The 17,262-nt window shown below is 38.7% G+C and overlaps 1 protein-coding gene across 1 annotated transcript; it reads right to left on the bottom strand.

The window, feature by feature from the left end:
- Positions 1–11,712: 11,712 nt before the first annotated feature.
- On the bottom strand, positions 11,713–17,144 carry LOC131897372 (oocyte-secreted protein 1-like). Its single transcript, XM_059248268.1, has 5 exons — positions 17,048–17,144; positions 15,547–15,728; positions 14,396–14,493; positions 12,349–12,468; positions 11,713–11,888 (listed from the first exon to the last, which is right to left on the bottom strand). The coding sequence occupies exons 2-5, from the start codon at positions 15,655–15,657 to the stop codon at positions 11,765–11,767; spliced, it is 453 nt and encodes a 150-aa protein (XP_059104251.1). The 5' UTR covers positions 15,658–15,728; positions 17,048–17,144; the 3' UTR covers positions 11,713–11,764.
- Between the last annotated feature and the right edge of the window lie 118 nt (positions 17,145–17,262).

The following is a 17,262-nucleotide window of genomic DNA, read 5'->3' as shown; positions in this document are numbered from 1 at the left end:
TAACACTACATGATGTTTAAAATCAACTGGCAGGGCTGGAGAGATGGCTCAGCAGGTAAAGGTGCTTGCTTAATGACCTGAGTTAGCTCCCTGGGACCCACAATATAGATGGAGAATCAACTCCAGCAAAATGTTCTCTGTCTTACACACATACAGAGAGAGAGAGAGAGAGAGAGAGAGAGAGAGAGAGAGAGAGAGAGAGAGAGAGAGAGAGAGAGAGAGAGAGAGGCAGGGAAGACATACACACACGAAAATAATATGTGTGACTAAAAGCTAAATCAATTGACAATTAAATTTCAATAGCTTGATTTTTAGCCATTGGTTTGTCAAAGACTATGTTGTTTGTTAAAGTGAATTCTCTTACGTGAACCCTGATGCCACAGGACTTTAGAAGATAAACAAACACAAATATTTCATGATCAGTGTAGTGATCAATGTAGGAGACAGGACAGCCACATCCTAGGGAGAGTTCACGGGCTTGAAGTAGCATGTCTCCCACGTCATAAAAATATATCACTTCCACCTTGACCCCGTATATGTCACAGGATACATTTACTGTTAAAAGAAAATAAGGGAAAACATTGTATTACATTTCTGTCCCAAAATGATAGTTCAAGGAACTTCCTGTGTCTTGATTGAGCTGAATTCCCACATACAGAATGAGAATGGGTATTTCTAGTTGCGGCTTCCTCTAGTTTGGCCAGTTCATCTCTATGATTCAATTCCTTCATGAGAACATGCAAGATTCAAGAGCTATTTCCTGAGAGTCTCTAAGGCAAAGATTCCCTGCTTTCCTAGATGTCATTCAAATTTTTACCAACAGATCTCATAAGCACGTTTTCAAAATATTTCCAACATAAAAAAGATCTAGACCTGAAAAAAAAGGAATAGATGAACACCGAACTAAGAGAATGAACCATGTATTTACATTTAAAACTTAACTCGTAGTTAAAATATTTGAGCTTATTAATATGACCCAATTAGCTAGATGAAACTAAAGAGTTCTAAACAATACTGTGCCTACTTTGATAACTTTCTAAGACTCAAAACAAATTGTTTAATCTCAATTTTTTTTACCTCCTGTGTAATTCAATTCATTGTTTTCCCATATTTACAAAAGATAAACTTATCCCATAGCTTTTGTGTGGCAGAGCATAATTAAAATTATGTAAATCTATTGAGAGGCTCAGCCTAAAGGGATCACTTAGAAATGAATGTAGCTGAATACTGTCAGTCTAAACTTTATAACACATGGTCAAAACATGCAATCCTAGGCAACTTCCTCTCGGGACAAGTATTTTTCACATATTGCAAATCAATAAGCAAATGTACAGAGAAAGGTTTAATCTGAAAATATTTTTCAAGAAAAAGGCAGCATCCTGGAACCAGTGTGGTAGCTACTTTTAGGAGAAAATTCAGTGGAGAAGACAGATACATAAAAACATACCTGATTACAGTCATTAATTATTAGTAATGTATCAGCAGATTACTTTTAAATAACCCCAAGGTCATTAGCATGCTTAGAGAAATGACACCTCCCTTTCTTTAATTATGACCTCTAGAATTGCATCTTTTCCTTACTGTCAAGAAAGCCAAGAGTTGATGTGAAAAACACAAGGAGTCCTCCTAACACGCCAGAGATTTTCACCATGGCTGTAAAGACCCAAGGGCTCACAGGAAACAGGATGTCAAGGTGAATGAGCCTCTGCAGGTGTCTATAAGCCTCTTGTCTCCTCAGCTGTAGGCAATGACTCATCACCCTAGAAGGTGCTGGAATCCCAGCATAGCTGAGTTTCCCCCACATCACAGCTGAAGCTATAAATTAAAAAATCGGAAAAGAAAACATGAAAAGTGGTTCTAGACTCTACCCCTTCCAATGGCATCCTCTCCAAAGATGTAGGCATATTTGACATTGTAGTCTTGTGTGATATTTGATACGTTTCTGCTAACATTAAGAGGCTCTGTGAGATGATTTGAGAAATGCACTTGGACAGTGTCAGAGAATCACTTATGAGTTGGTTAGAGACACAGGGTACTGTGTTTCACTCTGGGGTACTCTCTATCTCCTACTGGTCACTCAGACCCAGTAAACTTGGGCCAAGATGTATATCCAATATTTGGAATGAGCTCCAACAGATTCTGATTCAGGAATACAAACACATAACTGTAATCCGAAAGTCTGGGGAAATTCTGCTTGCCAAATTCATTTCATTATGAATGTGTGCATGTCAAGAGTAAATCCTCAAATTCATTTCATTATGAATGTGTGCATGTCAAGAGTAAATCCTCGAGGGACATTTTTGAATGATTGAAGCTGATAATAAAAAAAAAATCCTAAAAGAAAATAATTGACACAAATATCAATGTCACCTGGTTCCAATTTTTGGAAGCCATTAGTCTCTGAAAATCTCTTTGTCAAAGGGTAAAACTTGATAATTTATCACTAGAAATGACATAGCATGTCATAGCTTTCCTCTGTTTCTAAGTGCAGGACAACTTTTGGTGGATGTTGCCAAATTTAACTATATAACCAAATCTTTAGGATTATGAACTGATGAAAAAAAGGAACAAGTGAATGTTTTTCATCTTTAAACATCAAAATCATCAAGGTTTCTTGCAACAACATATATTATTACATTGCTTATTCTGTAAAATGAATAGTATTCATTTTCTCAAGACTCTGTCAGTTAACATATTTTAGAGTGAGAGACTTATAAATTAAATCTATAAGGACCATAATCAGTAGCTTTAATCTGACACCACCTTTCCCTTTTTCTTCATTATCGAAGAGGTGAATACAGTTTTAAATTGCCAGGCAGCCACAGTCCCATGGTTAGTAGACTTGCATCCCCACCCAGAATTCATATCTTAATTTCTATGTTTAATCATAAAAGGTAAAATGCACATGGCCCATGAGGGAGAAAACTGTTGCTATAGCAAAATAAAATAAAACATCCAGTAGATTATTAAGTAGTGCTGCTAAGAAACTATCATGTTGGCGGAATCACCAAAGCTCTATAAGGGAGAAGTATGAGAGGGAAGAACATCAATTTTAAACCTCAAAACCATTAGAAAAGTTTAATAACTAAAGCAGCACACATAAATTACATAGATCTAAAGGTACAATTGCATCTTTGTTTTCATTTAAAACATCAACTGATGCATAGAAAGAATAAAAGGTCTGTCCCATCAGGAATATCAAAGTACAGAGGCTAGAGACCATTTTTGTAGCTTAATAGAAAATGGCTTTCTCTTGCCAGAACACACAGCTGATGTTAGAGTTGACATTTTTATTACCACATCTATGGGACTCCCCAGTCTCATCCGCATGCCTGTTGCAGTCACCAAATTTTTTTCTCCGGATAGCAAGATTGATAAAATCTCTATTAAGACTCAGGTAGGTACAAAATTATATGGTACCTGGGAGAATGATGAGAAACACTTAGGTCAACTATGTCCTATTTCACAATAAGAATTCATAATTGGTCTAACAAAATGTCTCAGCAGGTAAATAGATTTTCCACCAACCCTGAAAAACTGAGTTCAATCCCTGTGATCTACATGGTGGAAGGAAAGAACCAACTCCCATAAGTTATCCTCTAAACTCCATATATGTGCCCATGGCCCATACAATTCCACAGATAAATTAAATAAATAGATAAATAAATAAATAAATATTTGTGATTATTTTTTAAAAGTGTATAGATATCTCATTGCATTCTTATAACAATAAACAAAAAATCTAAATGAAAAAATTATAATTTATAACTACAATAAGCCTGAGCTCCTGGCTTGAGATCCATGGGTTCATGACATATAATGTATGGTTCATGTCATGACTTTAGTGAACCAACCAATGCCTTTCTTCATAAAAGTATCAGCAAGCATTTATAGGAACAGATCTCAACCTATGGGTCACAACCTCTTTAGGGATCAAATGACCCTTTCACAGGAGTCACCTAAGACCATTGGAGAACATAGATATTTACATTACAATTCATAACAGTAGAAAAGGTACAGTTATGAAGTAGTAACGAAAATAATTTTATGGTTGGGGGTCACCACAACATGAGGAACTGTATTAAAGGGTCACAACATTAGGAAGGTTGAGAACCACTGGTATATGGTAACAAATCAATCAAAATACTCAGAGTTTTCCATTTAATGTAAATTTGATTTTTCCTATCCCATTAATTTTCTTGGCTCCACAGCTGTTATTCTCTTTTGCTTTTCCCTCATCAGTGAATGTAAATTTTCTTAATGAGATGAAAGACGTTGCACATAGATTTCTGCATATATTATTTAGAGGAGTTGGATAAAAAATGAGGAGATAAACCAAACCAAACAGATCTCTTTGGGACTCTTGTTAATAAAGAGTAGAAACATGTATATGGTATAACAAAATAACCTTAATTCTGTATCAATATACAAAAAAAATACCAATGTAAAACACTTGAGATGAATAGTTGTATTTTTATTCTATATTCCTATATACCCACTAGATGATGACAAACATCCATAACCCACTGAATGATCCAAAACCACCCACCCCACCTCATGGGAATGTGGGTGTTGTGTTCTTTAGCTTCCTGTTGTCTGGGGGTGATGTCATCCCCAAGGGACTCTGAGAAAATTGAGACAATGGTCAAGTCCTAAAAAAACTAGTTATAAAATTTGTTGTCCAGTCTCTGTGTGCTGGGAAAGTACAAGGATAGTATCTGAAGTCCTGGATAGAACAGTCTGTGAGACTGGGTGTTGTTCTAAATGCAGAACTCTGAGGAAACTGCAACAGAGGTATTCTGAAAGGCTGGATCACCTAAGCCACCCATTTTAATTGATGGCTGGTCCCCTTGCTCTGAAAACACACAAATTTTCAAAGGTAACATACATACCTACATTAACACAAGTATGGACTGTGCATTGTACATAAGCCAGCCAAAGACGATTTTTTCTTTGTTGTATGTTTGAGCAGGTAAAAGACATCTGTCAACTTTATAAGTTTGTTTGGACTGTATAACCAAACCTCTGTCCATGCCATATAAAAGGATGGCATGTAATAATAAGTCATGACGACCCTGTAACCAACAAGATTTATCATGTCTCATTCAGTCTCAGAGCTAGTCTCATGTCAAGGGATCAGCATATACATCACCCATCTTGTAGTTTTTCTAGGTTTATTTCTTTATGTCTGTAGCCAAGATTTTCAGGAGATCTCCTCCAATCAAATCTTGTCTCTATTAATTTTGAAGAAATCCACAGCCTTTCATTTCCTGTAAAAACAAAAGCATAACCTCTCCCCCAACACAATACATTTTCTGAATTCCATTTTAAAGTTAAGACATCCCTAAAGTGTTTAGACTGGTTTAATTCAGCAACTCCTTTTACATGTCTCTCAGCAGCTGTCATTTGCTCATCGACATTCAAAAAAATTCAAAGTCAATAAAGCACCATACAGATTCCAGACTCCCTTTGTATTTCCTATCTTTATGTGACTTATTTTTATATTACTTTATTCTTTCTTTAAAGATCTTGCTTAATTATTTTTAAGCTATTTATTTTTTCCTATGGCTGTCTATACCCATTTTCTTTTCTTTCTTAAGCACCTGTGCACACTGTAAACTGTTTAAAGGATTTTTTGGTCTGGACCTGTTTTATGTGTACCTGTAGTGTTCTCTGACCTCATAAACCAAACCTTAAACTGCTAAGCAGCAGCTAGGCCCCCAGCCTTGCTGCTTTGGCAGTTGACTCCACCCCCTCCTCAGGTCCATGAGAGCTGTACCTTAAGGCTGTGGGCCTGGCTGGGAGCTGCATTTAACTGGAAGCTATGTTTAACCAGGAGCTGCATTTAACCACCCCAGCTCTAGGAAGTTGGTGCCCACACTGTAGCAGGTATTTTTACTTAGCTTGCTGCTTCTACTTAGCTTGCTTGCTGCTTAAGTGTTCTGCTGCACAGCAGTACCTCTTAAAGGAGCCATATCCTATAATTTTTTTTCCAGCTTTCTCAGTTCCTATGTGGAAACTCAAGCCCCACACTGGGTGACATTTGTAATTGGAATTTTCTTTGGGCTGCCAACCAGCTCCCAAATAAAGAAACAGAGACTTATTAATAATTATGAATGTTTGGCCTTAGCTTAGGCTTGTCCCACTAGCTCTTTTAACTTAATTTAACTTGTTTCTATTCATATACATTTTGCCTCAGGGCTTTTTACCTTTCTTTCATTCTGTATGTCCTACTTTCTTGCTTCCTCCATGTTTTGCTGGCTGCCCCCAAGCATTTCCCTGTCATTTCCTTTTCTTTCTTCTATCTCAAACCTAAATTCCTCCTCCTACTGTTGTACCCAGAGTCCCCCAAAGACCACCAAGAGACCGAATCCAATGCAAAAGCAAGATTGGATTCTTTGTATTGTTATGAGTTAACTCAGGACTCTTCATCCATCTGACACAGCAGCAGAGCAGGAGAGACACCGAGTAGCAATGGGGCAGGGTTTTTAAAGCAAGGGGGCTCAAGGGTCGACAGACTACATAGGAACAGACTCAGGATTGGTTTATGTGAGTTGGCAATCATGTTAGTAACTTTTAATTGGCTAGGGTTAGTTGGGGGTTACAGTTTTCCATTTTGGGGCAGGCCTGGACAAGTTCTAGGCTTTGTCCTCGAGCTGCCACGGAGGCTGGCTGGCCTAACATGTACTAACTGTAGGGGCTGACTCAGTGGCCCAGGCTTTGTCCTTGACTCATGCATGTAGCTCTAAGTCAGCAAGGGGTCCCAGACAGTAAACAATTGGCTGAACCTTGAGCAGTCAAAGTACATGTAAAAAAGGAACTACTGCAAGGACTATGTCTTTTGTTCATGGACCTCCCAGAAACTGCTTGCTCAAGTCTCAGGAAACTGAAATTGAGGCCTGATCTCTGAGAGAAGACTGACAGCCTATTATGGTGTCTGCTTGGTCCTTTCACTACTTACTCTCCCTGCCCAGAAGTTCTGCCCATGCCTCCTCCCTCACTATTAGCAAATGACCATTGATATTTGAATTTGCCTGTTCATGCATGTTGAGTTTCCAATGAGCACATTCCATGGATACATGTAAAGAGGGGAAGAGTATAAAAGCAGCTACTTAATTACATCTGGAGGTTATATGCAAAATAAAATGTTTAGTAATAAGAGCCAGCAAGATGATTTCATGGGTAAAGGTACTTGCCACCAAGTTCAGTCTCTGGGACCAACATGGTAAAGAAGAGAACCAACCTTCACAATTTATCCTCTGACCTCTACACATGTGTCATGACACACCTCATTTACTTACACACACACACACACACACACACACACACACACACATATATATCTTCAGAATATTAGATTCCATGGAAAGTGAAAAATCAGTAGGTGTGCTACAATTAAATTATGTATATTATAGAATTGGAAAACAAAAAGCTGTGTCAAAATTAGAGTGAGCACTCAACATATCTATAACTGAGCCAGTATTCCCATGTACATTGTCTTTATATCATTTAACATCTTTATTAACATATTATTTTTATTGATTATCTGGAAATTTCACATAATGCATCCCAATCACATTCATTTCCCAGTCCTTCCAGGCCTACCCTCAATTTTTTGTGACATCCCCAAAAACAAAAGAAAATGAAGAAAAGAAAATACCAAGTCCAACTTGTGCAGCCCATATACTCCCTGAAGCATGGTCAAACACCCGGTGGCCAGGCCCTTAAAGAAAACTGAATCCTTCCCCAACCCCACCCCTGCCAGAAGCCACCAATTGTGAAGAGCTACACTTCAGCCTCCCTATCATAATTTTTAAGAGTTCTCTTCAATGGCTTTGTATCTAGACTGTGTCTTTTGGGGGGTTGAGGGGTGGGGAGAGAGATTTCATAGCAGCCTTCTGTCTCTCGTTCTCAACTGTGGGTCTGCAGTCATTGACACCACTGCAAAAAGAAGCTTCCTTGTCCTTTATAGTCATCTGCAGCATGGATCATAAATTTCCATGTGGTTTCTGGCTACTGCTCAGGCCATAGACACCAACATTTAACATCTTAAAGATATGGTGTTTGTGGTGGTTTGAAAGAAAATGGCCCCCAAAGGGAGTGGCACTATTGGGAGGTGTGGCCTTGATGGAGGAGGTATGACACTGTGGGGGTGGGCTCCAAGATCTCCTTTGATCAGGCTTGGTGTGACACTCAGTTTACTTCCTGTTGCCTCCAGATCAAGATGTAGAACCCTCAGCTCCTTCTCCAGCCCATGTCTGCCTGCATGCCACCATATTCCACCATGATAATGGACTAAACCTCTAAAACCATAAGCTAACTCAATTAAATGTATTCCTTTATAAGAGTTGTCATGGTCATGGTATCTCTTCACAGCAATAGAAACCCTAAGACAAGACATGTGAGATGAAGTTATGTAAATGAATGCATAGTGTTTAAGTCCCTCCATTTGACCTGATACCTCTTCTTCCATGAGACTGATAGAGGACAGTATGGGTACATAGAAGCATTTTTATATTCTGTATAATAAAGACACATTTCCATTCCATACTGTAAAAATGAGTCTGTGTGTATATGTTGCTAATAATTTAACATGTACACACTTGTTGCAGAATATTAGTTTAACTATGCAAAGATGTGTTGCATTTGTTTGTATTCATCAAGCTGGACTCTGGTTCTCTGAAAGAGTAGCAAGTGCTCTTAATCACTGAACCACCTCTCCAGCCCCAAATGACTTCTAATGATGAATCAAGGACTTTCTTACAAGAGCATGGGTGACGGTTACTTACAGATGCATGAGTGAGCCCCCAAACAATTATAACACAGAAAAGTCTCACCCCTAGGTGATGATTTCCCAGAAGCTGTGTAGATGAATCTTCCTTTTAACTTTCCACCTCTCAAGTACATTAGCACCTCCCAAAACACATGGAGTTGGGCAGGCCCAGGTGCAGCAGGTGGGGCAGTTGGGCAGACCCAGGTGCAGCAGGTGGGGCAGGAGGGAGTAAATGGCTGTGAACTCATCTGAGAGCCAGGCACCCTGACACCGCTCCTTCCCTGAGGGAATACCAACAGGCCAGTCTTTGAGGGTCTTTAGGGAGTGATCACCACTGCTCTGATTTTTAAGATCGTAATGGCCATGAAATTCCTAGACGACAGCAGTCCAGCACACTTGGGTCTTCTCGTGGTTTCTAAACACACTGCATAGTGTAGGGAAGGTCAGATGACCTTTTTATTTAGTAAATGAGATTTTACTGGAAGTAGAGGGTGCCTTACTAATGGCTTATCACTTTAAAAGGAAAACAGATATAAATGCCTCTCTTAATTATCTTCAGCAGGGAGAGTGGAACTGCAGATTTGTGCTGACATTTTATCTCAGCTTTTGCACAGAGAACAGTATGTTTAACTGAAAATGAAAAAAATAGTCTAGTACAAAAGAGATTGAGATAAAATAATTATGAAGGAAAAATTAGGGCTTATCACTTAGGTCAATGTAAACCCAACATTCATTCTTCAGTTTACATTTTTGTTGATCATGTCAGAGGAGCAGCAGGCAGCAATTGACTTCAGGGGATTGGTCTGCCAGAATGCAAGGCACTGATGGATGAATCTCAGATAGGCAAGGCCCCGAGAGCTTCGGCTCCAGAATGTCTCTTGCTACTGCTGTGCCTTTACATATTTGCTGCTGCCATTTTTCTCTGGTATCTGGCATGGTGTGAATGGGTTTGGAGGAATCTCCAGTGCCTTTAACATAGTGTGATTATATCATGGAAATAATCCCATTCTACTGGGCATTTCTACCTGTGGGTTATTGTGAAGATGATTTCCTCTTAAATTGTACTGTTTAATTAAAGTAATCATTTTATATGATAGTAGTGTTAGTTTAAATAGAATTTTGATGATTAAGAGTTTTTAACAAATACAGTAAGGGATTATAATAGAGGTTAGTTTAGTGGGAAAATTAATGCAGGTAAAGGTAGCATATAGTGTTGCCCCACACACCCCTGATAAAGCAGGGGCTTTAGAGGATAGAAAATAAGAACAAAGAAGTGTCTCCAAGTTAGGACTTAGGAGTTGCTCTTGAGGAGCCATACAGACCATGGCTTAAGTTAATGATTAAGGAAAACAATCAAGTCCTAGGAATTAGCTCAAGTTCTTTTTGATATTGGAAAATGTGTTCACAGGTTTCAGTGTACATCATAGCTAAAACAAGCTTTAAACAATTGACTTCATGTAACTAAAAAACAAAGAATTGGATGTTTAGTTAATTGGACTGGACTTTAAATACGAAAAGTAAAACTAATAACCTGTTTTTCTGGCAATTATGAAAACTACTGCCTATGTAAATGGTTATGGCTTAAAGGCTCCTGATTTATGAGAAGTCTAAAAGATAAATGTAACTGTGTGTAGGTTCTTGGGGATAATTTGTTTTCCACCTGTAATACGTAATATGTTTAATCATGTAAAGAATATGGAAAACATGTTTTTTTTTACTTTTATTCAATTGTAATCATTCACTTAAAAAATAGAATGTAACCACATTGTAATTTTTATATTGCTTGAAATACTCTGCTGGGGTATATAAGCTGTAAGGGAAAAAATATAGAAGTCAGAAGGAAAACACCAGGAAAGATGTAGAAGGAAGACATCAGGAAGTACTTAGAAAGAAGTCATCAGGAAAGAGCAAGAAGGAAAACATCAGGGTAGAAAAACAACAGGAAAATAATAGAGTATAACAAGCAACAGAAAGAATAAAACAGAAGAGAAATTTTTATTCCTCAGAAAAAGAAGTCTATGTGTTTTTTCTTGCCAACTCTGCATTTTATTCTTAGTCCCTCTGACCTGCAGAAGGCTAGACCCTCTGCACATTAAACTCTAATATACATTTGAACCGTGTGAGTATCTTTTCAAAATATAGAATTACTAAGAGGTTGATATTACAGAGTCCAACCACCATTCTGCTCCATCCTCACTATCTGGTCACTGTTCCTACACCACTTAAGTCAAATTCAAATGGAACTAACTGAAGCAAAGGTAAAGGAAAGATGTAAGTAATGTGGATCTAACAGGGCCAGTCAGTCAGTCACTGACTGGTGTCTTCTCTGTGTATAGTGGTCAGGGACGACCAGGCAGAAACAGTGTCTTCTGGACGTGACAGGAGTGTTGTACTTACTCATGGACTCTCAGCAGCTCCATAAAACCTGTACAACATCAAATCAGTTAGCATTCCAGCATGGAGACGGGAGGGGTTCTGGAACCTCCACCCCTAGCTGAGGAACTATTGACCAATGATCATTTCTGGGGGAGAAAACATCAGGTTTTAAGGGTGTGGCATCTGGAATGTCAATCAAGTTCCAGTAGAAGGCGCCATACCTTAGTATATGAGCAGCACTAATTAGACTTACTAGTTTTTTTAAGGACAAAGTTGGGAAGCCACAAGGAAATTGGAGGGTGGATCTTGGAGGAGTTAAGAAGAATAGGGTGCTGAATATGATCAAAATACATTGTATACATATATGAAATTCTCAAAAAGTAAAATATTATAGTAAAAAACTTTCAAGAAAAAAGTAACTATGAGCATTGTACTTAAAATGATGCACACTAGTCCTTCAAAAATTACAAACAGCATTAATGAAGAATTTGTATTTATTAATCAGATTTGATAAGCTAAAAGCAGGGACAGCTTTTAAAAATGAGAATATATGAAGGTAGCACACCATTTTATTGCAAATTAGTCACTTTTTAAAAAAATGGATGAGAGAAGACATCAAACTGTGTGCACTCTGGAGAGCTGGAGAAGTGACAACTTCTGATCCATGAAGCTAGATACTTCAACAGGCTGAAGCTTCCTGGTTCTAGAGCCCTGGGGCTCTTCATTTGATGTTGAAAAGCTGAAGAGATAGAATAGGATGTCATAAGAAGACAATGGTGACAACTATAAATATGTGTTCAGGAAGAAGCACATCCAGGTGATGCTACTTCTTCCTTGGTGGGTGTCAACATAGGTACCACCCACTTTGAGGATGAGTCCCATCCCACTCAGTTAATCTTCCCTGGAAACACCCTAATAGAAATACCCAGAGGCATGTCTCCTAGACCCCAGTCTTCAAGTAAGACCAACTATCACAAGACTTAAGAAGGACACCTCTAATTCCTATAGAATCTCTGACTAGTAACAGACTAGCAAGTTTTTAAAACTAACAGTTTTAACAAACTCAGGAAGGCCTGATCTAGAAGCTGTTTAAGGACAATGTGTCTTTAGTCAAATGGGACTGGTCCCTGGCTGTTTCCTTGGCATATTTTAAGTCCTACCTGACAAAGCTGTAAAATATTAGTTTGGTGTCTCCTTACTTTGGTGGAACTGCAGGAGCAGCTTGCTCATCTCTGGGCATTGTCATATCTACTTCCCACGCAGGAGGATTGCCAGTGAAATCTCCTTCACTTTCAGCTTCACAGAACAGAGGATATCGACTAAAGGCAGGGGGAGAAGAAAGAGAAATATCATATGGGGGGCTGAAGATCTAGTCAGACCTTAGAGTTTAGAAGGCTGCACTCAAGGCCAAATCCCAGTGACTAGTAGATGCACTGATTCAAGTGAATCACTTACAACAATGTTAGCTTATGATATATGATTTTAAAATCTTAGTTGTAGTGGGCAATGGCTCACAGAAACTCACTACTGGTCAAGTGCAGAAAACAAGCATCAGTAGAGTGTTCAGCCACAAACAAGTCATTTATATCACCATCATACACACATTTACACACGTGTATACACACACACACACACACACACACTCAATACTATAAAGAAAGAGGGTGTGGGAAGATAGTAAGAGCCAAAGGTCAGAGAGGACCTGACAGACAGAATGTCTCTAAAAATACCAGGACCTCTGCACTCATGAGCTCACAGTACCTGTGGTTAACTTAACAAGACCTGCATGAGAGGAGCCATGGACAGTTGATGGCATGGGCGGGGGAGGCAGAATCAGGTGTTTTTTAATGGTTTGACTCCTGGTAGGTCAATCATACTCCAGTGGATGACCCCCACACCCATGAGTATATGAACAGCACAAATTGGAGTCAATGAGTTTTGTGTGTGTGTGTTTTTTTTTAATTTTAAAAAGAACATAATGTTAGGGAATAGGTAGAGAGGTGGAAAGAGATAGGGTAGAAGTGGGGATGGATATTATACAAATACATTATATGCAATTATCTAAGAATTAATTTAAATATTGCATTAAAAAGGTTAGCGGCTCCAGGACAGACAAGGTGGTTACACAGAGGAACCCTGTCTTGAGAAACAAACAAACAAACAAAATTAGCTGCTATGGCAGATATTACTCTTTGTGTGGAGGACATGAAGGATGGCTTCAATAATTACTTGAAGGGAAAATGGTCTCAAAGTAAAAATAATGAATGTGTTCTCTCATATATGGATCCTGAATCATACACATAGGACATGAGTGTAGAAGTATTATTTGGGTAAAGAAATGGCATTAGCAGAAAGGAGGAAATGGGGCTAATGGGGAGAATATGGTCAGAGTACATGAGACACTTGAACTTACATATATTTATGAGCCCCTTGACTATGTGCAATGAATATAGGCTAACTAAAAATGTCTTTAAGTGATTATAATAAAGTGAGGCGATGGGAGTGAGGTTTCAAACATGATGAGAAAGACCGGCCATTAAAAACATAATATCCCAACTTTATGACACATTTATGTGCAAAACCATTTTAAAAGCAAACACGTTTTAAATTCCTTTTAAGATGTTCATTAAACGATTTTAACCAGAAAAATCTAATAGATTGCCCCCTAAAACCTGCCAAGTTTATCATAACCTTGCAAAAATTGGATCAGAGTTGCTAGTGACCTATACATTAGACTTTCTTAAATGGATTAACTAATAAGATATAAAAGGAAGCTAATCTCACCCCAAGGGTCAGCTTTAAATCTGCCCCCTCTCCTTATGGCTTCAGCCCCACCCACCCATGCTGCATGCTGCCCTTGATTTTTCTGATATATTTCTGTATCTTTCAGGCTTTTTTTTTTCTGTCCTCAGTAAACTTAAATATAAACTTATTTTTAAAGTAGACTAGCTTGATTAGCTGGGTGAGACCTGTGAGGTTTTCAGCCATTCTGACACTAGTATTAGCAAAGTGGATTAATATCCTTCTCTTCTCCAGCATTCTAAAGCTCTAGGAGACAATTGTAATTTTGAAGACTCAGGGCCAAGGATAAAGAGATTTACATTCCCTTTAGACGTTGGATTCCACCACTACCACACCAACCCACACTCTGGGTTGTATGATTTAACATTTAGGGCTTGGGTCTTTTATCAAGAGGGTCGAGGTGAAGCTGGGGCCTTGGACAGGTGCCCCACTTGTGATACTCACCTGTGCATAACACAGGACAAACGCATCTCAGCTCGTGTAGTAGAGTTTTTTGAGATATATGTAAGTTTAGTCTGAAGCAGAGTGACATCACAAAGAACCTACAGAGACAAAGATTTAAAATCTATGTTTATCTCACAGATCTCAGGAGACTTCAAGGGATTTGAATAAGAGCTTATAGGTACTTCAAGTTCTCCAAAAGAAACAGCCATTTCCCTAAACAATTACTCATGAGAAGAACCATCTTCTAAATGAAGAGATAGGTTCAATCTGGTACATTATTTGGATGTAAAAGTCAGATAATACTTGTTTATTGAAAGAGATCAGCTCTTCAGTTCATATTTTTTAAAATCACATGTTTACAGAAACACAATAGAAGGTAACATGTGCTTATTTTGGAGAACATCAGCTTTCAGATCAGCTGAAACCCATCTGGAATTCAGACTTCTGAGACTCATTTAAATGATTAACTCTGGACTCTTGCTTTGAGACTGGGTCTCATATAGTCTAAGTCTGTCCTCTGAGAGAGAAAGAAGAAACCACTGTGATGAAGTTCTAGTTCTAATCAGTTATCTGGCTGAATTGCAAACAGCCTACAGGATCACCCACAGCTGTCTGAGTTCACCACAGCCCAGCTCCTTTCACACAATAATAATTCTCCCAAGGGCACTTAATAAACATCCTGTATCCTGCATGCACAGCTCCATCTAAAATATTATTCCTGTGTCACCAGATCTTTCATTCATCTCAACCTGTCAAAGTTGTGCAATGTCTCATAATAAGTAATGTTACGGCAAAGTTTCTGATTTTTATATTTTTAATCAACTCAAAATCCCACTTAATGTTAGACAGCAATGAATAACTAACCTGTCGATGCTCCCAGTAGGGAACTCCGAGGACCTTTGTGATGTTTAGCCAATGTTACTCTCTTTCACCTGAGGCTAGCCAAATGTCAAGGACTGTAATGTGCCAACTAGTTTGGGATACTACTTTGTGATGTTCAGAAAACAGGTCTCTTCCCATCAGCAAGTTAACATCATATTTCCTGGATGTGACTTTTAAAGACATGAACCCAGCTATATGACAAATAGAAACAATGATTTCCATTTTGTGGGTCCAAGGAAGGGACCATAGACACTAGCATTTCTTCTTACTTTATTGACAATGCCGCAGGAATAAGTACGGTAGGTAAAGTCATAGACATCGTTTGGCCAGACGGTGTTCACGGGACAGCCGAATCCTAAAAACACTTCATCAGGTTCCATAAAAATATTGGGGAATAGCGTGGCCTTAACCCTGAGATAGAACCAATGATTGGTGCACTGTAGACGATAGGCTAAGAAGTAGAAAAGAGAATATTTCTGTTAACAGGCTGTATGGGAATCATCACAGAACATTTGAGCAGAACTACTTAATGCAAGAGTTCATCCCTTAACAAAATAAAACATGTTGTAGAGAGAAGCAAGTCTGTAAAATATAATCATCTGCTATTAATTCATCCCTAATATACTCACATACACTCCTATCTACTAAAGATATTTTTAATAAGTCTGTCAGGGGGAAAAGCAATACAAATTTAAAATATTTTTAATCCTTTAATTCCATTCTCAGAAGTCAATATTTTTCTTAGGGCAAGTCTCACTACATAGCTCTGAATGACCTGGAACCCTCAATGTAGACCAGGCTGGCCTTGAACTCACAGAGCTCCACCTGTCTCTGCCCCCCAAGTGCTGAAAATAAAGGTGTGCAAAACCATGCCCGGTCTCAAAGCCAGCATTTTGTCCAGCTGGGAAACAAGAACACATTTCTAGTGTAACACTCCATGAAGTGCAAAGCATGGCTGCTCTCGTGATCAACTCACACTCCTCCACACTAGTCCTTGTTTTCATTTCTAAATCCACAGCCTCGTGGTATATATAAGCAAACATGGAGAGTTGATATAGCAATAAACACTAGTCAGGAACACCACAACCAACTTGTTATGCCGTGTTTGGTGGATATCCCTGGAAGGCCTGCTCTTTTTTTCCAAAGGGAAATGGAGGAGGAATGGATCTTGCTTAGAGCAGTCTCCTTTAAGTAGCTCCTAATAACAAGAAATAAAATACATTAAACAACACACTAAGAGTCTTGCAACTTCCCTAGCGTCAAGACTAGGTTATCTTGTTGAAAGTAATTTGACAAAAATACCTAACTTTTTGTTGTAATTCTAAACTTTCAAACTAAGAGTTTGCACTCATATTTAAGTGACCAACCACTCAAGTTTGCTTAAAGTAGACTTGTTGGCACTCGAACTGAGGAAACTGGATCAGTTAGTCATCTTAGCACAAGGAGCTGGCCTTCCCTCTCAGATACTGTGGCTCTGTAGAGGATAAGGCCAAGAAAGAATGCTGAACCCTTGAAAAGGCTCCTTTCCTACATGCCGCAAGATGTCCTGAGATCATTTATTTATTTATTTGTTTATGTATTTATTGGTTTTTAACACAGGGTTTCTCTATGTAGCCCTGGCTGTCCTAGAACTTGGTCTGTAGACCAAGCTGGCCTTGAACTCAGAAATAAAGGCATGCACCACCATGTCCAGTGAGTCCCAAGTTCTTAACAGCCCATGAATACCTCTGTGCTTTCCAGGCCACTCCACTTTCCTCAGAGCTAACTCACCTCAAGCACCGAATCCCCAGAATGTGATGTGATCTGGGAAAGGTCAAAAGAAAAGGGGAACTGGAGAAAGAAGGAACTCAAGTTAGGACAGTGTCTAGTCTCAGTAGAATTGTGAGATCCTAAGATCATGCATCTGAAAGAGACCAATCTCTATGAAACAGTCTAAAAGCCCCACCCCTCAGCACATGTTAAGACATCCCAATTCTTCAAGTTAT

The sequence above is a fragment of the Peromyscus eremicus genome, chromosome 1 (assembly GCF_949786415.1).
Source record: "Peromyscus eremicus chromosome 1, PerEre_H2_v1, whole genome shotgun sequence".
NCBI classification, from domain to species: domain Eukaryota; kingdom Metazoa; phylum Chordata; class Mammalia; order Rodentia; family Cricetidae; genus Peromyscus; species Peromyscus eremicus.
This window is presented reverse-complemented; position numbering and strand designations above follow the sequence as displayed.